This window comes from Mobula hypostoma, chromosome 19 (assembly GCF_963921235.1).
Source record: "Mobula hypostoma chromosome 19, sMobHyp1.1, whole genome shotgun sequence".
NCBI classification, from domain to species: Eukaryota; Metazoa; Chordata; class Chondrichthyes; order Myliobatiformes; family Myliobatidae; genus Mobula; species Mobula hypostoma.
In genome coordinates this window covers 20,463,682-20,488,807 of record NC_086115.1, presented here as the reverse complement: position 1 = coordinate 20,488,807, position 25,126 = coordinate 20,463,682, and the positions used below count along the sequence as shown (strand labels likewise).

The 25,126-nt window shown below is 43.5% G+C and overlaps 1 protein-coding gene across 1 annotated transcript; it reads left to right on the top strand.

Annotated features, from left to right (window-relative positions):
* Positions 1 to 11,878: 11,878 nt before the first annotated feature.
* abt1 (activator of basal transcription 1) lies at positions 11,879 to 19,870 on the top strand. Its single transcript, XM_063071149.1, has 3 exons — positions 11,879 to 12,106; positions 15,762 to 15,937; positions 19,109 to 19,870. The coding sequence occupies exons 1-3, from the start codon at positions 11,896 to 11,898 to the stop codon at positions 19,484 to 19,486; spliced, it is 765 nt and encodes a 254-aa protein (XP_062927219.1). The 5' UTR covers positions 11,879 to 11,895; the 3' UTR covers positions 19,487 to 19,870.
* Positions 19,871 to 25,126: the final 5,256 nt, after the last annotated feature.

Genomic DNA, 25,126 nt, shown 5'->3' with positions numbered 1-25,126 from the left:
TTTGGAAAAAATTAGAAGTGCGGTTTATGACCCTTCCATTAGATTTGAGAAAAACTTGGAGGCCATTCATTCAGCATTTTCATTTGATGGAATTTGACCATTTCCAAACTTGTTTTATTTCTCTGTACTGTTGGTTGAGAGGAATGGAGTCGTCGACACTAAGGTTTTCTTCTTTCCCATTTTCAAGTTGTTAGTATTGCCCAAGTCTTTTAGTTTAGTTGACTAATTCTGTTTAGTTTAGTTTTTTTTGGGATGGGGTTTGTTTTTTTTTCTATTTTTTTTCTTTTTCATGATTTTTTTCCAGTTTTTTTTGCTTTGTGTTATTCATTGTTATTCTACACGATTGGGAGCTTCGTCAATTTATACTATTTGGTTTTACAATTACTCATTCTAAGTGTAACAATGTATCTCCTACTACTTGTATTTTTGCTTTGTTATGTTTTCATTCTATGAAATTAATAAAAAGATTGAAAAAGAAAGATTGGCCCTGAATCAATTGTCCCAGATGACAGTGGGGAAGTTGAAATCCCCTACTACTAAAACCTGTTACTCATAGAGACTTACATCACAGGAGTAGCCCTCTGAGTCCATGCCAACCGTGAACCATCCATTTACACTAATCCCACATTAAACCTGTGTTTTAATTCTCCCCACCATCTCCCCAAGTTTCTAACACTCACACTACACGCTTGGCACAATTTACAGTAGCCTATTAGCCAACCAGCCTGCACGTTGTTGCGAAGTGGAGGAAGCCCACGTGGTGGCGTAAATTCCACGTGGGCAGACCAGGACTGAACTCAGATCTCTGGTGTTGTGGGGCATCTCTGCCTGCAGTGTCAATGTGCTGCCCTTGCACCTCTCCATCAGTTATCTACATACCCGTACCCTCATCTCTTATTGACTACTCTACTCCCAACAAAGTAATCACCCCTCTTCTGTTCCCAAACTTTTCCTGGATAGCCTAATTTAAAGAGCCTTATGGAACATTCTTCCTCATTATTGCAATAATGGACTCCTTAATCCTGCAATGTCTTCTCTTTTGCACTCCACAGCTCCATAGCACCTGGACATTCTAAATCTGGCAATGCCAGTCTGATCCTTCCTTACAGCATGCCTATATAATGATGATAACAATGTCAATATGCAACATTCTAATTTCATCCACTAACTTCATTCTAATTAGCCTTGCATTCCTACCTTTTATGTTTTATACCCATGTTTCCTTTGCCTATTGGACCGATTTAGTTTCCCTTTCGAGTATAAGGCCATAAGATATAGGAGCAGAATTAGGCCATTTGGCCCATCGAGTCTGCTCCATCATTCCATCATGTCTGATCCATTTCTCTCTCAGCTCCACATATCCCTTCGTGCCCTGACTAATCAAGAATCTATCACCCTCTGCCTTAAAAATACTCAATGACTCGGCCCTCCACAATCACCTATGGCAAAGAATTCCATAGTTTCACCACTCTCTGGCTATAGAAATACCTCTTCATCTCTGTTCTAAATGGACGTCCCTCTATTCTGAGGCTGTGTCCTCTGGTCTTAGACTCCCCCACCATAGGAAATATCCTCTCCACATACACTCTATTAAGGACTTTCAACATTCGATAGGTTTCAATGAGATTGCCCCTCATTCTTCTGAATTCTAGCGAGGACAGGCCCAGAGCCATCAAGCTCTCCTCATACGATAAGCCTTTCAAACTTGGAATCATTTTCGTGAACCTTCTCTGATATCAGCACATCCTTTCTTAGATAAGGAGCCCAAAACTGTTCACAGTACTCCAGGTGGGGCCTCACCAGTGCTTTATAAAGCCACAACATTACATCTTTGCTTTTATATTCGAATCCTCTCTAAATGAATAATAACATTGCATTTGCCTTCCTCACCACCGACGCAACCTGCAAGTTAGCCTTTAGGGAATCCTGCATGACAACTCTCAAGTCCCTTTGCTCCTCAGAATTTTGAATTTTCTCTCCATTTAGAAAATAGTCCACACTTTTATTTCTTCTACCGAAGTGCATGACCATACACTTCCCAACACAGTATTCCATTTGCCACTTCTTTGCCCATTCTTCTAATCTAAGTCCTTCTGTAGCCTCTCTTCTTCCTCAAAACTACCTGTCCCCCCACCACCTATCTTCATATCGTCTGCAAACTTTGCCACAAAGCTGACAATTCTGTTATCCAAATCATTGACATGTACTGTACAAAGAAGCGGTCCCAACACAGACACCTGCAGAACACCACTAGTCACTGGCAGCTGGAGAGGGGCAATTTCCGCCATCTCCAAAGGGATCCTACCTCTAAACATATCTTTACTTCCTCCCCTCTGCTTTCTGCAGGGATCACTCCCTTCACAATTCCCTCGTCCATTTGTCCCTCCCCACTGATCTTCCTCCTGGCACTTGTCCCTGCCAGTGGCCCAAGTGCCACACTTGCCCATTCTCCTCCATTCAGGGCTCCAAACAGTCCTTCCAGGTGAGGCAACACTTCACCTGCGAATCTGTGGGGGTCATCTGTTGTGGCTGGTGCTCCCGATTTCCACCCGCCTGGCTTCACCTATCACCTCCCAGATAGCCTCCTTCCCCTCCCTCCACTTTTTTATTCTGCCATCTTCCCCCTTCCTTCTCAGTCTTGAAAAAGGGTCTTGGCCAAAAACATTGACTATCTTTTCATTTCCAAAGATGCTGCCTGACCTGCTGAGTTCATCCAATATTTTGTGTGTGATCCACTTTAATATGATTGACAAGCTTACCTTCATATTCCATCTTTTCCTTATTTATGACTTTTAAGTTAAGTTGTCTTATGTTGGTTTGTAAAAGCTTCCCAATTCACTAACCTCCCACTAATTTTTGCTCTATTATATGCATATTAATATATATCCCTAAAAAGCCTATTATATATGCTCTATTATTGTCTTTTATGTCTGCTTTGTCTTCCCTTGTTAGCCACGGTTGTGTCATCCTGCCTTCAAAATACTTCTTTGGGATGTATCTATCCTCCTCCTTCTAAGTTTCTCTCAGAAACTCTAGCCATTGCTGCACTGTCGCCTTCCTTCCCTTCCAATCAATTTTGTCCAGTTCTTCTCTCAGTAATTCCTTTAACTCCACTGTGATACTGATACATCAGACTTTAGCTTCTCTGTCTCAAATTTAATATTCTATCATATTATTATCACTGGTCCCCTAAGGGTTCCTTTACCTTCTCTCTAATCAATTCCAGTTCATTACACAATACTCAATCCAGAGTACCTAATCTCCTAGTGGGCTCAACCACGAGCTGCTCTCAAAAGCCATCTCATAGGCATTCTACAAATTCCCCCTATTGGGATCCAGCACCAACCTGATTTTCCCAATCTACCTGCGTGTTGAAGCTCCCCATGACTATTGCAACATTGCCCTTTTAGCCTGCATTTTCCATCTCCCATTGTACAAACGTTTGTAGTATGTAGACCACATCTTTACTAATGCTTGGGGGCCTGTATACAACTCCCATCAGTGTCTTTTTATCCTTGCAGTTCCTCAGCTCTACCCACGACAATTCTACACCTTCCAAATCTATGTCACTTCTTTCTAATGATTTGATTTCAGTTTTTTACCAACAGAGCCACTCCACACCCTCTGCCTACCTGCTTGTCCTTTCGATACAATGTGTATCCTTGGACATTCAGCTCCAAGCTGTCATCTTCTTTCAGCAATGATTCAGTGATGTGCACAAGGTCATACATACCAATCTGTAACTTTGCTACAAGTTCATCTACCTTATTCCGTGTACTGCGTGCATTCGAATATAACACCCTCAGTCCTGTATTCATCACCCTTTTCGACTTTGTCCCCCTTTTACACTGCAACTCATCCTGTTAACTGCAACTTTGTGTCATCACCAGCCTCTCCCTGCTAGCAGTCTCACTGCCTCTGTTTGTAAACCAACTACCCCATCCTCAACCCTACCACTTCGGTTCCCACCTCCCTGCCAAATTCAATTAAACCCTCCCAAACAGCTCTAGTAAACCTGCCTGCAAAGATATTGGTTCCTCTCAAGTTCGGGTGTAACCCATTCCTTTTGTACTGGTCATACCTTCCCCAGGAGAGATCCCAACGATCCAGAAATCTGAACCTCTGACCCCTGCACCAGTTCCTCAGCTACGCATTCATCTGCCAAAGCACCCTATTCTTACCCTGTTACGTACTTCATGGATATCTTGTGATAGTCTTATTAGGATGATGTAATGGTCTTGTGGAGGTCACATGATGTAATTTTCCTGCCGATGTGAGATCACGTGATGACCTGTCTCGCCAGTTATATAAGTGTAGACCCCTGGTGACGCAGTTAGTATTCAGTTAGATCGTTAGATACTCCGCTATGCTGCTTATTAATCTCATGACGCAGTATAGCTTTAAAACGGAGTTTTACTTTCTATTGTAAGGTACAGAAGTGTTGGGCTGGCAGTTTTACCAATAACTGCCGGATTTGTTGATGTACCTTTTCAGTAATATTGGAGAGTGAAGACAATAACCTGAAAGAGTCGTTCGACGGTTTTGGAGAGAATAGACCATTATTGAATTTGTTCAAGTAAGAGTGATCTGCATGAGATTGCCTCTGCTAAAAGCAGCAGAAAAGGCTGTGCAGTATCTAATATCCAGAGGGAAAGGTCAGTGCCTTTAAACCGTTTTATTTCCGTCGTCGTGAATCCTGCGGACAAGGCAGGTTCCAACTGGGATCGGCCATGATGTCATGTCTTCGAGGAATTCTTTATTTCAGCAAAGTCTCTCCTAATTGACTGTATAAATCTCTTGGACTTTTGAATTTACCATTCTAAGAACTGTGTTTGAATTTACCACTTTAAGAACTGTTTTTCGCATTTATCGCTTTAAGAACTAGTACTGAGTGGTGGTTTGTTAAATGGCCGCATCGCGGTTTACTTCCGGTTAAGATTTTGGTTTGTTTTTTTTAATATTGAGCAGAGTTTGATAAATGTTTGATTGTTTTTATAAAACCTGACTCAATTCTATATTCATTGTTGCTGGTCACGTGACATAATTTGGGGGCACGTTGGGATCTGTTCTGATTTTTGAACCTACTTGCTAGTTTACGTATCAACCTGATTTGGAAAAGGGAAATACTCAATTCTTTTGTTTGATTGGTATGTGGGTGGTATTCAGCAGCAATGACTATTGACAACTTTATGGAATCACCAAACCCAGAGTTTTTAGCGAAGGCGAATAAGGGTGATGTATTCGAAATTGCTAGAAGGTTGGACCTTAAAGGAATTACGAAGGTTACAACAAAGCCGTAATTCAGAGAAAAATCGCGGAACATTATATACATTTGGGTGTTTTTGATGAAGCGGAGTTAGATAGGTTCCCTGTAAGTAAAGCAGTGATCCAGTTACACCTGGAACAGGTAGCATTAGAAAAGCTTAGAGTAGAAGCTGATTTAAAACAGAAACAATTAGAGGCTGACTTGGAACGATGTCGGTTAGAAGCTGCAAATAAACAGAGGGAATTTGAAGAAAGAGAAGCAGATAAAAGGAGGGAGTTTGAGCTACAGATGGAGAAATTAAAATCCAAGAATCAGGCTTCTGGTTCTAAGAGACAGTTTATTGCTAGTCGTGAGGTTATTTTGGCTCCTGCATTTAGTGAAGCAGAAGTGGACAAATATTTCCAACATTTCAAAATTGTTGCTCTGAGTTTAGAGTGGCCAAAAGAGCGATGGCTAGTGAAGTTACAAAGTGTAATTAAAGGCAAGGCACAACAAGTTTATACAGCTTTAAATGCTGAGCAAGCACTGGATTATGATATTGTGAAACAGCATATATTGAAGGCGTATGACCTGGTTCCGGAAGCGTATAGAGAAAGATTCAGAAATTTGAAGAAATCTGTGGAAAAAACTTACATAGAATTTACCTACGAGAAACCTGTGCGTTTTGGGAGATGAGTTTCCTCTAAAAATGTGAATGGGGAGTATAATAAATTAAAAGAGTTGATTTTATTGGAGAAATTTAAAAGGAGTATTCCTGTTGAAGTGAGGACATACTTAAATGAAAGGGACACTGCTATATTGCAGGAGTCTGCTAAATTAGTTGATGAGTATGCTTTAATTCATAAGAATAAATTTTCTCCAGGTAGAACTTTTAAAAGAAAAAATAGCGCAGAGAGTCAAGGTAAACCAGAAATTAAATCTGAAGTTAGTGAGAAAGGTAAGGATGAAGAGAGACATGTGAAGGAAAAACAGGAAAGGAATGGAGGGTTATGGGCTGAGTGCAGGTCGGTGGGACTAGGTGAGAGTAAGAGTTCAGCACGGACTAGAAGGGCCGAGATGGCCTGTTTCCGTGCTGTAATTGTTATATGGTTACCGTATATGGTTATAATGGGACAGAGTTGGGCTGGGAAGTGGCAGATGGTGTTCAATCCGGAAAAGTGTGAAGTCATTCACTTTGGAAGGTTGAATTTGAAGACCAGGTTAATGGCAGAATTCTTAGCAGTGTGGAGGAACAGAGGAATGTTAGAGTCTACAGTATGTCTTTAGCTCCCTCAGTGTCGCAGCACATTGATAGGGTGGCTAAGAAGGTGTATGCTGTGTTGGCCTTCATTAGTTGGATGATTGAGTTCAAGAGCCGCAAAGCAATGTTGCAGCTCTATGAAAGCCTGGTTGGACCACAGTTGGAATATTCTATTCATTTCTGGTTGCTTCATTACAGGAAGGATGTGGAAGCTTTAGGGATGGTGCAGAGGAGATTTAACAGCATGCTGCCTGGATTGGCGAGCATGTCTTTTGACAGTAGGTTGGGCAAAATTGTGCTTTTCTCTTTGGAGCAAAGGAGGAGGAGAGGTGTACATGATGATAAGAGGCATGGACCGAATGAATAGCCAGAGGCATTTTCCCCGGGAGGAAACGGCTGATACAAAGGGGCATAATTTTAAGGTGTCTGGGGAAAAATAAAAGGAGGATGTCAGAGGTGAGTTCTTTAAACAGAATGGTGAGTGCATGGAACGCCCTTCCAGGGGTGGTGATAATGGCAGGTGCCTTAGGGGCGTTAAGAGTTTCTTCACTGGGCACATGGATAATAGAATGACGGAGAAATGTAGGAGGGAAGGGTTAGATTGATCTTAGGTCAGCAAAATATCATGGGCCAAAGGTCTGAGTCATCCCTGACTTTGGATGGCACGGGGGTCCCCCTCATTTGCAGCCATGGGAATTGCATCTTGTTTCCCTTACAAGTGTATCCATTCCCTCCTTCCTGTGAGACACAGACGCCTCTGGTGTCACAGACCTTGCTCTTGAAGCTTTGCACTAGGTGATCCACCCAGATCGCCTCATTTTCACTCGGACCTCTCGTCCGTATACACTTCCATCCCCCTTCAGCAGGGCCTTACAACTCTCCACTTCCTTCTGGACAACAAACCTAACCAGTTCCCTTCCATCACCATCCTCCTCCATCTGGCCGAACTGGTCCTTGCCTTCATCAATTTTGCTTTTGGCTTCTCCCACTTCCTCCAGAACCAAGGGGTAGCCAGGGGCACCAGCATGGGCCCAGCTCTGCCTGCCTTTTCGTTGGCTACGTGGAACAGTCCATGTTCCAAGCCCACACAGGTAACGCTCCCCAACTCTTTCTGCACTACAATAATAAATGCATCAGTATTGCTTCCTGCACCCATGCTGAGCTCGAAAACTTCATCAACTTTGCCTCCATCTTCCACCCTGCCCTCAAGTTTACCTGGTCCATCTCTGACACCTCTCTGCCCTTTCAATCTCTCTGTCTCCATCTAGCTATACACTGACATAATTTACAAACCTACTGACTCTCACAGCAAACTTGACTATACCTGTCCAACAGTGTCATTTGTAAAATTGCTATCCCCTCCTCTCGGTTGCCCCGTCTCCACCATATCTGTTCTCAGGATGTGGCTTTCCATTCTAGAACATCTGCAATATATTGACAGATAGTTGACAGGCCGACTCGGGGGAATGCCATACTAGATCTAGTATTAGGTAACGAACCCGGTCAGGTCACAGATCTCTCAGTGGGTGAGCATCTGGGGGACAGTGACCACCGCTCCCTGGCCTTTAGCATTATCATGGAAAAGGACAGAATCAGAGAGGACAGGAAAATTTTTAATTAGGGAAGAGCAAATTATGAGGTTATAAGGCTAGAACTTGTGGGTGTAAATTGGGATGATGTTTTTGCAGGGAAATGTACTATGGACATGTGGTCGATGTTTAGAGATCTCTTGCAGGATGTTAGGGATAAATTTGTCCCAGTGAGAAAGATAAAGAATGGTAGGGTGAAGGAACCATGGGTGACAAGTGAGGTGGAAAATCTAGTCAGGTGGAAGAAGGCAGCATACATGAGGTTTAGGAAGCAAGGATCAGATGGGTCTATTGAGGAATATAGGGAAGCAAGAAAGGAGCTTAAGAAGGGGCTGAGAAGAGCAAGAAGGGGGGCATGAGAAGGCCTTGGTGAGTAGGGTAAAGGAAAACCCCAAGGCATTCTTCAATTATGTGAAGAAAAAAAGGATGACAGGAGTGAAGGTAGGACGGATTAGAGATAAAGGTGAGAAGATGTGCCTGAAGGCTGTGGAAGTGAGCGAGGTCCTCAATGAATACTTCTCTTTGATATTCACCAATGAGAGGGAACTTGATGACGGTGAGGACAATACGAGTGAGGTTGACGTTCTGGAGCACGTTGATATTAAGGGAGAGGAGGTGTTGGAGTTGTTAAAATACATTAGGACAGATAAGTCCCCGGGGTCTGACGGAATATTCCCCAGGCTGCTCCACGAGGCGAGGGAAGAGATTGCTGAGCCTCTGGCTAGGATCTTTATGTCCTCGTTGTCTATGGGAATGGTACCGGAGGATTGGAGGGAGGCGAACGTTGTCCCCTTGTTCAAAAAAGGTAGTAGGGATAGTCCGGGTAATTATAGACCAGTGAGCCTTACGTCTGTGGTGGGAAAGCTGTTGGAAAAGATTCTTAGAGATAGGATCTATGGGCATTTAGAGAATCATGGTCTGATCAGGGACAGTCAGCATGGCTTTGTGAAAGGCAGATCGTGTCTAACAAGTCTGATAGAGTTCTTTGAGGAGGTGACCAGGCATATAGATGAGGGTAGTGCAGTGGATGTGATTTATATGAATTTTAGTAAGGCATTTGACAAAGTCTCACATGGTAGGCTTATTCATAAAGTCAGAAGGAATGGGATCCAGGGAAGTTTGGCCAGATGGATTCAGAATTGGTTTGCCTGCAGAAGGCAGAGGGTCGTAGTGGAGGGAGTACATTCAGATTAGAGAATTGTGACTAGTGGTGTCCCACAAGGATCTGTTCTGGGACCTCTACTTTTCGTGATTTTTATTAACGACCTGGATGTGGGGTAGAAGGGTGGGTTGGCAAGTTTGCAGATGACACAAAGTTTGGTGGTGTTGTGGACAGTGTAGAGGATTGTCGAAGATTTCAGAGAGACATTGATAGGTTGCAGAAGTGGGCTGAGAAGTGGCAGATGGAGTTCAACCCGGAGAAGTGTGAGGTGGTACACTTTGGAAGGACAAACTCCAAGGCAGAGTACAAAGTAAATGGCAGGATACTTGGAAGTGTGGAGGAGCAGAGGGATCTGGGGGTACATGTCCACAGATCCCTGATCATTGCCTCACAGGTAGATAGGATAGTTAAGAAAGCTTATGGGGTGTTAGCTTTCATAAGTCGAGGGATAGAGTTTAAGAGTCGCAAGGTAATGATGCAGCTCTATAAAACTCTGGTTAGGCCACACTTGGAGTACTGTGTCCAGTTCTGATCACCTCACTACAGGAAGGATGATGAAGCATTGGAAAGGGTACAGAGGAGATTTACCAGGATGCTGCCTGGTTTAGAGAGTATGGATTATGATCAGAGATTAAGGGAGCTAGGGCTTTACTCTTTGGAGAGAAGGAGGATGAGAGGAGACATGACAGAGGTATACAAGATATTAAGAGGAATAGATGGAGTGTATAGCCAGCGCCTCTTCCCCAGGGAACTACTGCTCAATACAAGGGGACATGGCTTTAAGGTAAGGGGTGGGAAGTTCAGAGGGGATAATAGAGGAAGGTTTTTTACTCAGAGTGGTTGGTGCGTGGAATGCACTGCCTGAATCAGTGGTGGAGGCAGATACACTAGTGAAATTTAAGAGACTACTAGACAGGTATATGGAGGAATTTAAGGTGGGGGGTTATATAGAAGGCAGGGTTTGAAGGTCGGCACAACAACATGGGCTGAAGGGCCTGTAATGTGCTGTACTATTCTATGTTCCACTTTTTTCAAAGAACAGTGTATCTCTTTCACCTTCACTGATGCTGCCCTCACCTGCATCTCTTCCATTTCCTACACATCCTATCCTCCTGCTGTCACAATAGTGATGGGGTTCCCCTTGTTCTGACCCACCAGCCCTTAAGCCTCCATATTCAGCACATCATTTGCTGTAATATCTGCCAACTACATGCAATCCTACCACAAGATCCCATGCATCTTTGCCTACTATCCCTCTGCTTTCTGTAGACATTGCTCTCTACGTGTCTTTTGTTTGCTCATCCCTCTCGCACTTAACCCTGCAAGCATGACAAGGCCCATCCCCACCCCTACATCTCCTCCCCCACCACCACTCAGGGCCCCAAACAGTCCTGCCAGGTGAGGCGACACTTCGCCTACGAGTCTGTTGGGGTCATCTGTTGAGGGTGCCCCCAATTCATCCTCCTCTACATCAGTGAGACCCAAAGCAGATATGGGGACTGCTTTGTCAATCACCTTTGCTCAGTCTACTGCAGGAGGCAGGATCTCCTGGTGGCTACCCATTTCATTTTGATTTCCCATTCCCATTATGACATATCTGTCCATGGCCTCCTCTACTTGCGTGATGAGACCGCACGCAGGTTGGAGTAGCAACATCTCAAGTTCCATCTGGGCAGCCTCCAACAATGGCATGAACATGGATTTCTCTATCTTCCAGTAATTTCTCCCTCCTTACGCCTTCACCTCCTCCACCTTCTTATTCTGGCTTCTGCTCCCTAACTTTCCGGTCCCGATGAAGGATCCTGGCCCAAAACATCAACTGTTTTTTTCTGCTGCATAGATGCTGCCTGATCTGCTGAGCTTATCCATCATGAATTTGCGTGTGTTACTCTAGATTTGGGTGGTGGGATGGAGGAGAAGTCTCTACCAAAGGAGGTGTACGGTGCCCCTTTCCTCCGCAAGCCACAGGTTGCCCTTGGGCAAGGTGCAACACCTGCTTAGCCCCCCCCCCCCAAGTCGGGATCACATGAAGCCATGGGAACAGGTGGTGGATGGTCGTCTGAGCAGCTGGTGCATATCACAAATTCCTGGTTATGCAAACACAACACCCAGCAGATTTCCAGCATCTGCAGAATCCATACAGGGTCCAGGGTCTCACATCCTCAGTTGCATTTCAATATACAGGTGCCAGGGTTCCACATTGTCTGTCGCATTTCAAAAAACAGAGGCCAGGGTTCGACTTTCTCCCGTGCTTCTTCGATATGCAGGGGCCGGGGAACCACAACCTCGGATTGTGTTCGATATGCAGGGGCCGTGGCTCCACAACCTCGGATTGTTTTCGATATGCAGGGGCCGGGAACCACAACCTCGGATTGTGTTCGATATGCAGGGGCCGTGGCTCCACAACCTCGGGTCGTGTTCAATATACAGAAGCTGCGGCTCCACAGCCTGTGGCATATTCGATATACAGAGGCCAGGGTTCCGCATCCTCTAGCGCTTCTTCGATGTACGGGGGCCGGGGCTCAACATCCCCGGAGCGTGTTCGATATACAGGGGCCGGGGCTCTACACCCGTCCGCGCTTCTTCGATATTCAGAGGCCGGGCGGTTGCGCTTGCGCCGTTGAATGGAGTGGCAATTATGGCGGCGGACGTGGAGAAGCGTGAGGAGAATTTGGTTGAAGAGAATTTGGTCGAAGAGCTGGATACGGCCGCTGAGGCAGCTGTGCAGCGGAAGCCGGTACCTGGGGTGATCTATCTGGGGTACATCCCGCCGGGTATGGAGCTGGGTCTGCTACGGAAAATGATGTCCGCCTTCGGGGAGGTGGGCAGAATCTTCCTGCAGCCGGCAGGTGAGAGGGGACCGGTGGGGCCCAAATTAGAGGGAGGCTGGGTTAATGCGGTGAGAACTGAGATGGCTACAAGGGGGTGAGGGGTGTAAAGTGTGGTGTTTATTCAAATTGCTTGGTGACTATTGTCAGGAAGCAATGGCTCATATTTAAGCAGCTGTTTTATTTAGAGATACAGCGCGGAGTAGGCCCTTCAGTCCCTAACGAACCCCGACAAACCCGATTAACCCTAACCTAATCACGGGACAAATTACAGTGACCAATTAGCCTACCCTCCAGGTCTTTGGACTGTGAGAGGAAAGCGGAGCACCCGAGGAAAACCACGGGAGTACATGACATACAGACTCGCCGGAACTGAACTGCCGAACTCCGGAATGCCCGGAACTGTAACAACGTCGCGCTAACCGCTGCTGTGACGTGGTTTGATTTATAATATTCACCTGAAATTTATCGCAATCAGAAAGGACTGAATGACTATGAATAACCAATCGTGTTTACCGAAGAGAAACTAGAGCATACAAAGTGCCAAAAGCTAACGTTAGACTAGAAGACAGGGAATTTTTCAGGAAGATGTTAAATGCCAGTAAGTGGTGTGAAAGTTAAGTCTGAGACAGGGACATCATAACACATATGCAGGAGCTTCTAAGGATATCCTTAGATATTTCCTGCAAGGAAATCTCAGTGTAGTATATGGTGACATATACAGTGGATTCCGGTAATCGGGACCAGTACATTTTGGCCCAGTTAAGCGGTTGCCTCAATTCGCCGAAGTTTCCTGAAAATAGTTAAAAAGGTATTTAAAAAAAGACAATACAGTACTATTTCACTGAGTAACTAATTATGTATTTAAATGAAATACAGAACAAATTAGAACACTATCAATACTTTTACAGTACTGTAAAACTGTATTAGTTCCTAATACTTGTCAATGGAGGAGTTCATCCAGTTTACAATGGTGTGCTCTTTTGGTTAACAGTAAATGAACAGAATCAGCACAGACACTTAGTGCAAATAATAGCCTGCCTTCATACAATGCTTTTGACGATTGCATCCTCCAAATCTTCAGTTTCATTTACCATAGAACATAGAAAATCTACAACACATTACAGTCCCTTCAGCCCACAATGTTGTGCTAACCATGTAACCTCCTCTAGAAACTGTCTAGATACCTCCACCACCATTCCACGCACCCATCACTCTGTAGTTGAAAAACTTGCCCCTGACATCCCCTTGTACCTACTTCCAAGCATCTTAAAACTATGTCCCCTCATGTTGGCCACTTCAGCCCTGGGGAAAAAAGCCTCTGGCTATCCACACGATCAATGCCTCTTGTCATCTTACAGACCTCTATCAAGTCACCTCTTGTCCTCCATCACTCCAAAGAGAAAACATTCAAAATAATTGTTGATACCTTTAAATTCTTTATCATTCCTAACTTGAAGTAGTGTAGTCATTTCATTTTCACTCCTGGCTGTTTATGGCATCTCCTATCCTGAAACCGCAGTGAGCAAGACAGTTACGAATTGCCTTGTTGCTTATTTCTCACCAACTATTAGTGACAAAAATCACTGCTTTTTGAATACAAGCACATGCAACTAGCAATATTTAAAAATTGTTCGCTCTAAGTATGATGTAGTGACCAATGGCCACACAAGTGCATACGTCGGATGCTAATTAGAAACTGTTTGACAGCATTATCCTGTCCCAATTAAGCAGCATTGTGTCCTAAAATCAATGGGCTATTTAATTTATTTCTATTTTCTTGATTAGACTTCCTTCTTTAAGAGTTGTCCCAAGTCAGTGGCTGTTCCAGTTAACCAGAATTCACTCTATGTACTTTGATACTAAATCTACTCTGAACTTTGAAAAGGTAGAGGGTAAGTGAGGATGAGACTTGGAAGACCAAAGCTGATAATGTGATAATGATAAAGCTGTAAACCGGTGCTTTGAATTGGTCTTCACGTGGAGCACATTGCAAATATGAAGGATGGCTGATGGAATGTGGGTAGACTAGAACTAGAAGTCATAGGTTAAGGTGCAATATTTAAGGGGAACCAGAGGGTGAATTACTTCTCTCAGAGGGTGGTGAAAGTGTGGAACAAACTGCCAACAGAAGTGATGGATGTGGGTTTAATTTTAGTGTTTAAGAGAAATTTGGATAGGTACATGGATGGGAGGGATATGGGGTGCTATGATCCAGGAGTGGGTTGTTGGGGCTAAGCAGATTAGTAGCCCTGATTCTGGTCTCTGTGACTTGTTTCAAGTAGGAGATGGTCTTGCTCCTACGTGAAAAGACTAAGTGTTGGAAAACCTAATGGGACTAAACACTGGCAGGTTGCTGTTATTGATCCTCTGTCCAGGGATTTTAAAGGAAGTGCATGTAGAGATGGTAGATCAATTGAGTGAAGTTTTACAAAGCTCAGCTCTGGTTGGGTGACTGTGGATTGGGCAGCCAAGAATATAGGTTCTTCCTTCTCTCTTCAACATAAACAAAATATGGTAATCTGTAGGTCAGCCAGTTTAACATGTTGTTGAGAAGATGTGGAATCTGTAATTGAGGCTGAACTAACTACTCATTTGGAGAAGCTTTTATAGTAAAACTAGGTCACTGTTGCTTTAGGAAAGGAAAATGTGTTTTTGATATTTTTGTAGGATATGGCAGATGGTGTCCCAATTTCAATGTTCAAAGTAAACTATCAAAATACATATGCCGGCATATACAACCCTGAGATTCATTTTCTTGCGGGCATATTCTATAAATTCATAATTGAATAATAATCATAATGGAATCAATGAAAAATCGCACCAGCTTGTGTTTTCAACCAGTGCATAAAAAACAACAAACTGCGCAATATTATGGATTTTGAAAGACTGTCGGGAGTGTTGAGAAACAGAAGTACTATAGTGGATGTCCGTACATCCGTTATGTGGTGACACAGATAGGAAAGGGAGTGAAGAAGGTATACTGGATGCTGGCCTTCATTAGCCATGTATTGGGATACAGTGGAAAACCTGTCTTGTGTACTGTTCATTCGATCAAATCATTACGTGCATTAAGGTAGAACACAGTGAAATGTGAGAGCATGGGAGGACCTGATAGAGGCATGTAAAACTGGGGGACTGAGATGGGGTAGATTGTGAGAAATTTTACCCAGAACAGACGTACCTAAAACCAGAGGCGTGGGTTTAGGTGGAGTAGGAAGAGGTTGATGGAAACGGAGGAGAGTTGTTTTCACACGGAGGGTACTTAAACCATGGAATGAGCTGCCTGAGAGGGTGCTGAAGGTAGGCACTGTCTGGATATTTTGGTGTCTAGAATGGTACAAATTAATATAGATGGGTTCTCAATAGTAGACGTTGCTGTGGTGGGCTGGAGCATTAGTGCCGTATGACTCTGTACTGCGGGGGTTCCCAACGTGGTGACTGTGGACCCTTCGGTTCATGGTAGGGGTCCACGGCATTAAAAAACGGTCAGAAACCCCTTCTATATAGGATAAAATTAAAGTAATTTCTCAATCAGGAAAATGAAAATAATAGTATGCCCAAAGGGTAGTTAAGATGAGGTGGGGGCAGTGAGCATTTAAAACGGTGAATAGAAATGGATGGAGACAGTGCTCCCACCTCAGCATGGTGTAAAGCTTTTTTTTTCTTGTTTCAGATGAAAAGAAACCCCGGAGGAAGAAAAAGATTGGCAGTCTTGGGAAAGACTTCACTGAAGGATGGGTAGAATTTCAGAACAAGGCAGTGGCTAAAAGAGTAGCCAGAAGTCTCCACAACACACCGATTGGAACTAAGAAACGCAGCCGCTTCCATGATGACTTGTGGAACATGAAGGTGAGCTTTAGGGGTATGTAGGCAGGGGGTGGTGGTGGAATCTGAAGGAATGCAAGCTGTTTAGCTAAGGTGAAATATCAAGGAAACTATCTGGGGTAACTGTATACTGGGTAGCAGAGTTTGCAGCGCCTGACATGTTTGTTGAATTTTCACTAAAGGAACAGTTGAAAATGTCCCAGGTACTTGTCTCCCTCAGTGTATTTTCTGTCTCAGGCGGGCAGGCATTTACCTTTGTGCTGTCTCCTATGTGGTACTGAACATGTTAAACTTATGTAACCATGCATAGGTTTCTCCAATAGTCGTTTGTACTGGAATAACGTGAGACCATCAAATTTTGTCTTTCAGTTATTTCTTTATTCCAGTACTCTTTGTCTATCTACTCACCATTCACTCTCAGTAAACTTAATTTTCAGAGCCTTGTTGCTAACTCCATGTGTGTTCACTGTATACCTTTTCTCACAGTTAATCAATGCCTGGATTTTAAAGTTGGTCAGATCCTGGGATTTATCGTGTGCTGGGGCAGCAGGCTGAGGGTAGCAGACACCAACAGAATCAACAAACTTATTCGTAAGGCCAGTGATGTTGTGGGGATGGAACTGGACTCTCTGACGGTGGTGTCTGAAAAGAGGATGCTGTCTAAGTTGCATGCCATCTTGGTCAATGTCTCCCATCCACTACATAATGTACTGGTTGGGCACAGGAGTACATTCAGCCAGAGACTCATTCCACTGAGATGCAACACAGAGCGTCATAGGAAGTCATTCCTGCCTGTGGCCATCAAACTTTACAACTCCTCCCTTGGAGGGTCAGACACCCTGAGCCAATAGGCTGGTCCTGGACTTTTTTCATAATTTACATATTACTATTTAACTATTTATGGTTCTATTACTATTTATTATTTATGGTGCAACTGTAACGAAAACCAATTTCCCCCGGGATCAATAAAGTATGATTATGACTATGACTATGAGATTAAGGAAGCCAGTACCACCTCAGTATTTCATTTGCTGTCCAACCTGTTTGCCTTAATTCCCTTGCACCCATAATATTGACAATAAAAACTGATGAGGAATACCTGTTAAAAATCTTGCCCAGCTCCAGTGGGTCCACACTCAGATGGCCATGCTGATCTTTAAGGGGACCTAGTCTTTCCCTAGCCACCATTTCACTCTTAATAGAAAATCTTGACATTTTCCTTAACAGATTCATCTCATGCCCTCTTCTTGCCCTTGTGATTTCCCTCTTTAGGGTATTCTATACTTGTACCTACTGAAGGATTTGCTTGGTCCAGGTTTTCTAAACCTGATGTATGCCTCCTGTTTCCTGACTAGAGCGTCAATAGCTCTTGTCAAGCTAGGTTCCCTAAACTTGCCAGCTTTGCCCTTTACCCTAACAGGAACCTGCTATTCTTGAATTCTTGATATCACGTTTAAAAGCCACCCACTTGCCTCTCATCTCTTCACCAGCAAACAATCTCACCCAGTTGCTGTCTGTGAGATCCTGTTTAATGCCTCCAAAACTGGCAATGCCCCAGTTTAGGGCCTTAACTTGTAAACCAGTCATGTCTTTCCTCATAATTTATTTTGAAATTATGGTTACTGGTTGCAAGGTGCTCCCCGACTGACTCTTAATCAAGTACCCTACCTTGTTCTTTAAAAGGATGTCCAGTGTTGTGCTCCCTTAAGATCCCTCTATGTACTTGTTTTGGATTAGTAAACACCACTTTGTCAAAGCCCTTTGCACTACAGGTTAAAATCTCCTACTAATACTAGCTTATTATTGTTCCAACTACTCTATCCTCACAAATTTCCTCTAATTCCCACTGACTCTTGAGGGCAAGGGTCTATAAATACAGACCTATCAGAGGGATAGCCCCTTTGTTGTACCTGTATAATTTTACAAGACAATATTCCCATCAATTCCACCCCCCAACCCCTAAAGATCCTTTTTAGGCACTTGTTACGTCTTCTGTCCTGAAAAAGGCAATGTCCTTTTCTCTCCTACGTGGACCTCAGTCATGCCTGAAGCATTGCCCTTCTCTTAGCCATGTTTCTTTTATCATTGTAATGTTCCATTCCGTAGAGCTGTTCCATGGCCTAAATTTGTCTACACTGCCTGTTAAGCTTTAGCATTGAAATAAATGCAGTGTAAATTAGTCTTTCCTCTTGTTGCTGATGTCCTGGTTGTCACGTCTATGAAGTTTGCTCCTGTTGACTGTCCCAAATGTTTTCATCTGCCTCCATATACATTGCCCCCCCTCCTTCTCAGGATATTAATTTCCTTACAATAATGTTGGCCAGACACATATTGCCCTTCAAGTCACCTTGACTTTAAATCTTATTTCTCTCACCTGGGGGTTCAAGGCTGTGACCATCCACCTTAATCTATGCCTACCTTCATTTTATAAACCTCAGTCTCCTTCACTGTAGTGAAAAGAGTAGCATCTTATCCAGTCACGCATTATAGCGTAGTGTCTAGCATAAGACTACAGCACCAGTGATTGGACTTGAACTCAATTTCCACAGCTGTCTGTGAGGAGTTTGTACATTTTCCCTGTGATTATGTCTTCTCTCCGGGTGCTCTGTTTCCTCCCACATTACAAAGGCACGCAGGTTAGTAAGTATGGGCAGCTTATGTTGGTGCCGGAAGCTTGGTGACACTTGTGGGCTGTCCCCAGCACATCCTCGGACTGTGTTGGTGACTAACACAAGTCATAACTCATAGGAGCAGAGTTAGCCATTCGGCCCATCGAGAAGGCTCTTCCATTCCATCATGGCTGATTTATTATCCCCCTGAACCCCATTCTTCTGCCTCTCTTCATAACTTCCACATCAAAAACCTATCACTCTGCTTTAAAACTGATGAATTATCCTGTATGTTTCATTGTACATGTGACAATGACAGCTAATCTTTAACATCCTTTTCTATACCCACTTTAGCTTTACCACGTCCTTTCTGTAGTACACTGACCAAAACAATCTTCCAGATGTCCTCTCACCAATGCCTTCCTGATGTGCATTACTTGCCCTCCAATTTCAAACTTCCATGACATGGGATTGAAGGTGGCAGGGAAGGGGAATAAGATGCCCAGCAAATACAGTTGAGTTTCTGAAGTGAGTGGTTGATAAAGTGGCTCTGTTCATTCTGAAGTTCCTCTCTTTTTCTTGGCAGTACTTGCATCGCTTTAAATGGATCCATCTGAGTGAGCGCCTGGCCTACGAGAAGCTGGTGAAGCGACAAAGACTACGGGTGGAAGTATCCCAGGCCAAGCGCGAGACAAACTTTTTCCTCCAGAATGTGGAGAAGAGCAGGAACCTGGAGAAGTTGCAGGAACTGAAGCGGAAGAAGGGGGAGGAGTGGCAGGAGAAGAATTGGCATTTCCATCAGCGGGCCACTGAGACGGAGATCCAAGCCAGGAAGGCTACTGCTCATGTGCCCACTGCCAACAAGGCCAAGGAGCTCAAGAGGGTGGCTGAGTTCCACAGGAAATCCCAGACTAACACATCACTCTTGGCCAAGATCTTTAACCGTCCTATGGAACAGGAGTAGGCCATTACAGGCTCAAGGACTGAACTTCAATACAGAGTAACCTCCTCAATTGGAACAGAGGGAAAGAGACCTTGTTGGTTCTGACTGCAAATGATTAAATGCAAAAGATTGATTCCAGGAGAACAGGGGTCTTGCGGATTCATTCATTTCAGTTCGAAATGCCCATATTGCAAATGTTTGTTGCAGCCCTGGAGTATGCAACATTACCAGAGATTTTTTTGCTGAGGGAGGAGCAATATGTAACCAGGACACACATGTGCAGAGGGGAGGAAGAATATTTTCCAGATAGGGGTTATTTAAATGACTAATTAGCAGATGCTGTATTTTGCATCATTTTAATTTGTTCAACAATAAACTTGATATTCGAATGTTGCTGTCTTCATCAGCTACATTTAATTTACTGGGTAATCTTCCAAACTGTCACCTTTCCCCTGGTCACTGCATTCACTATATACAACTATAGTATGCTACTTCACAATGCTGAATCTGTGCTAATTGGTTGTCCTTGTTACTTGTAGCACATTATTGTTCCCAATGTACTATCACTCCATATCTTTCTTTACTTGCCCCTCTAACCTCAAACGAATTCCACAGCTTTATTTTATCCAAAATCTTTGAACAATTCCTGACAGCATTTGGGAAGATGATATTCCCTTCAAGAGGGAAGACAAGGGACCTTTTAAGGATTTAACATAATTAATGTATTTCCTGGATTAAGCTCCTGAGGTTGGTGTCCTATTATCAGTGTGTTTTCTGGAGTTTAAAAGAATGTGATTTGACGTTGTGAATTTAAAGGAAGTATGCACACAGGATAGTGGCAAATGGCAGTTGAAAGCAGGGGTAGTTGATAGTTCTAAAAAAGCCAATGTGTGGATTTGGGTTGTAAATCAAGGAAAAGACAGAATGGGGCTGATAGGCTATTTGATCTTAAATTGCTGTTTCGGGTCAGTTTAATCACAAGCTATGAGAAAACGAGGATGTGAAGGGGAACGGTGGGTATTGATGGTGCTGCCTGGCTGATTGGAGTCATACACATTGCAAATGGATCTTTGTGACACTGAACACGCCAAGACACAGAACAGTCACAATGCAGGTTTGTAAATGATTCAAGGACAATATGACAACAAGACCCCCAGATGTGACATTTTGTGTTGTAGTGCGCTGACTCTACAACTCTAACAAAAGAATCCTAAGCTGCTGGTGGCAGTATAATACATCATTCTCAGAAGGCAGCTTTTACATATTAGTTTTAAGTGTGGCTTTAGTTATAACGCTAAGTTTTGAGAAATACTGTTTGGATTGCTTCAGGACAAAGTCAATATATTTAAAAGTCCATGAAGTATTGGATGCATTGGTTGTCATCTTTCAGAATTCTACTGATTATAGAACTATTCCATTCAGATTGGAAGCTAGTAAATGGAACACCTACTATTTAAAGAATGAGGAAAGGAAAATGGAAAATGGAAATGAGAAAGGTTGAATAGGTTAGGACTTTATTCCCTGGAGTGTAGAAGAATGAGGGGAGATTTGATAGAGGTATATAAAATTATGATGGGTATAGATAGAGTGAATGCAAGCAGGCTTTTTCCACTGAGGCAAGGGGAGAAAAAAACCAGAGGACATGGGTTAAGGGTGAGGGGGGAAAAGTTTAAAGGGAACATTAGGGGGGGCTTCTTCACACAGAGGGTGGTGGGAGTATGGAATGAGCTGCCAGACGAGGTGGTAAATGCGGGTTCTTTTGTAACATTTAAGAATAAATTGGACAGATACATGGATGGGAGGTGTATGGAGGGATATGGTCCGTGTGCAGGTCAGTGGAACTAGGCAGAAAATGGTTCGGCACAGCCAAGAAGGGCCAAAAGGCCTCAGACTGGCTCACTTGACATCATTTGTAAAAGTGTGATCATGTTTGACAAACCTATGAGTAACTATTGAGGATGTAACTGGTAGAATAGATAGGGATGTGATGTATTTGAATTTTCAGGAGATCTTTGATTAAAAACCCACATAATCTACCAAATCAAAGCACATAGGTGTGGGAGTAATTTGTTGCCATTGATTGAAAATGAGCTCACTGACAGGAAACAAGTGTATGATGTAATTGGGTTTTCTCACATTGGCAGGTGGTGATTTGTGATGAACCTCCAACAGCCTTTGCTCAATAGAGGAAGAATGTATCTGACATTGAGATCGAAGATGAGTTGTGCAGATTGACTAGGCAGCAGAGATCCCTGACTTCCTACACAACTGCAACATGCACTACCTAAGCAGCACTCAAGGCCGTTCACCATCACAGCTGTTTGTGCAAAATCCTCCAAATTCTGTTCAAAGAAGAGCAAACTAATATCAGCATCTTCTTCCCTAGTCAAGAGCTCCAGCATTAAGCCCCTTGTTTTATTCTGTCAGCTGTGTTGGGTTGGCTATATAATTGTCACAGACGCTTGAAACTGGCACTTCATTCAGATGATGCTAATATTAGGGAGAGGAAAAGATTTAAGATGCAGGGTTGATTTCAATATTTTATTTCAGTTATTTACTGAGATGCAGTGTGGAACTGGCCCTTTGAACCATGCCACCTAGCAACCCACCAATTTAATTCAAGACTAATCACAGGACAACTTACAATGACCAATTAACCTACCAACTGGTACGTCTTTGGACTGTGGGAGGAAACCCACATAGTCACGGGGAGAACATACAAACTCCTTACACGCAGTGGTGGGAATTGAACCCTTGTTGCCTGTACTGCAAAGCATTGTGCTAGCCACTATGCTACTGTATTAAGAAGTTTGGATAAGTACACGAATGGGAGGGATATGGAGGGCAATGGTGTAAATGTGGGTTGAGGGGACTAGGCAGAATAACAGTTTGGCACAGACTAGATGGACTGAAAGGCCTGTTTTTGTGATGTAGTGCTCTATCTCTATTCTGTGGAACAAATGCAATAGCCCCATTGACTCTGGGTCCCTTGGAATCTTGGATGTGTGACTGCTGAAAGTAGAGAAGAAACATTTGGGATGGCATTAACCTAAAGCTTAGGTATACACAGAAGAGTTGCATAAGTGGAGGAAAGAGAGCACCACCTCACCAAACACCTGCTTCCCCTAGTCTCATCTATACTGTCCACCTTTTCTCACCCCTTCTCCAGAGGAGCAAGAACAAAGTTGTGGTGACACGAGACTACAGATATTGAAGTTGCTCCAGTAGTTTGTTGTTTGCTCTAGAATTCTCCTGTACTCATTTTCCACCTCACTTTTTTCCCAGCTTACACATTCAATGGATCATCCTTTGCAAGTTCAGCAAGCTCCAGGGAGATTCCACCACCAGAAACACGTTCACCTCCTGTCCCCTCTAACATTTCTAACGGATGACTCTGAGCCTTTCCTCCGTCTCTGTCTGCTCTCCTCCCTCAGATGGCACTTGACCATGCAATTATAGAGAGGAAGTACCTGTCTTTTTCCCCTTTTCCCCCTTTCCACCATCCGGTGGCACAAAATAATCTCTACACGTGAGGCAGTAATTCACTTGCCTCAGCAAGCTGTGTTATACAATGTTACCCAGACCTCAGAACATTTGCAGTACATACACAGGGCAAGCTACATTATTTATTTAGGTAGAGCACAGAACAGACCCATCTGGCCCAATGAACCTTCTACTGCCCAGCAGCTCACCTATTTAACCCTGGCCTAATCACAGGACAATTTACAACAACAGATTAACCTACTACTCTGTACGTCCTTGGAATGTAAGAAGAAACTGGAGCACATGAAGGAAACCCACGGGCTCATGGGAAGACCATTCAAACTTTTTTTTTAACAGAGGATGCTAGAACTGAAGTCTGACGCTCCGAGCTGTAATCCTGTCACGCTAGCCGTGACACTGCCAAAACACCCCATTTTACCCTGGCACAGTCATTCCCATTCTTCCATCCATTGCCCTCCTCCGCCTTCTCTGTTATGTAGACTAACTTGTTCATGGAGGTATGTAGCACGAATACAAGCCATTCAGCCCACTAAAAACACACCGTTCCATGGTTACCAATCTGTATTCATTCCATCTTGCTCATTAGTCTTGTTTAGGTGATTCAAGCGCATATCTCGATACTTCAATGCTGTCAGTGACTCTCCTTCCACCTCTCTGAGGCAGTGTATTCAATTATTTACTACTCTGGCTAAAAGAGGACCCCTCAGATACCTCCTAAATTTCTCACCCCTTATGCTAAATTGATGTCTGATAGTTCTATATACCTCTAATATAGTGATACAACACCAAAACAGGTTCATCAGCCCAACTTATCCTACTGATCACTTTGTCCAACCATGGCAATCCATTTCCCTGCATTATACTCTTACCCCTCTACTCCTTCCTATCCATGTACCTGTTCAAATCTCTTTAAACATTGTAATTGTATCTGCCTCTACCATCTCCTCTGGCAGCATGTTCCATATACCAACCACTCTCTGTGTGAAAACCCTTCCCCTCAGACCTACTTTAAGTCTCTCTCACTCTTACCTTAAAACTATGTTCTCTAGTTCTGGACTCTCCTGCCCTAGAAAATAGACTCTGCCTATCTGCCTTATCTAAGCCTCTCAAAGTCTTATAAACCTCCATAATTTCATCCTGTAGTCACTTTAGCATCAGTGAGAACAAACGCAGCCTATCCAACATGCTGGCAAATGACTTCTGTATTATTTGTAATGCTATCATATCTTTTCTGTTCTGTGGCAAACAGAACACTAGAGGTGTGGCCCAAACATATGTTTGGTGTAGTTGCAATGTGTCATCCCTACTCATGTACTCAATGTCTTCGCCTGTGAAAGCAAAGATACTAGTTTCCTCCTTCAGTGCAATATCCATCTGTCACCATAAATGTGGACCCCAAGGTATCTCTGTACATCAATGCTCCTTGAGTCCCTGATATTTATTGCACATATCCTGCTAGTATTTGCAGTCCCAAAACATTAACACACACTTAACCAGATTAAGTTCAATTTGGCATGGTTCTGTCCAACTTTGCGGTTAGTAGGTGAGAATTCACCTGGTGTCATCTATAAGCAGCCAGCTTCTCCTTCCTCTACCATTCCCACCCCCCCACCTTATTCTGGATTCCGCTTCCCTAACTTTCCAGTCCCGATGAAGGGTTTCAGCCTAAAATATCGACTGTTTACTCCTGACCTGCTGAGTTCCTCGAGCATTTTGTGTGTCTTGCTCAAGATTTCCAGCATCTGCAGAATCGCCTGAGTTCCAGTTGACCTATGTCCCTCTGTGCCTTTAGACAATCTTCTTCATTATGTAAGACTCCACCAGTCATTTATTTATGACAAACAGCAAAAGTCCCAACAACGGTTCCCCGCGGTTCATTACTTGTTGCAGAGTTCCAGTAAGAAAAACAACCCTCCACCTGTACTCTTGCCTCCTATTACAAGTTAAGTTTTGGTCTTGTTTGCCAACGCATTTCGGATCCCATGTACTTCAACTATCTGAACCAACGGAATGAACAGGAGCCTTGTTAAAGTCTGTGGACATCATGTTCACTGCCCTGTCTTCATTAGTTTTCTTTATTGCTTCTCAAAAAAAAACCCTCAGATTTGATAGACAGGATTTCCCCTGCATAAAACCATGCTGAGTCACCCTAATCAA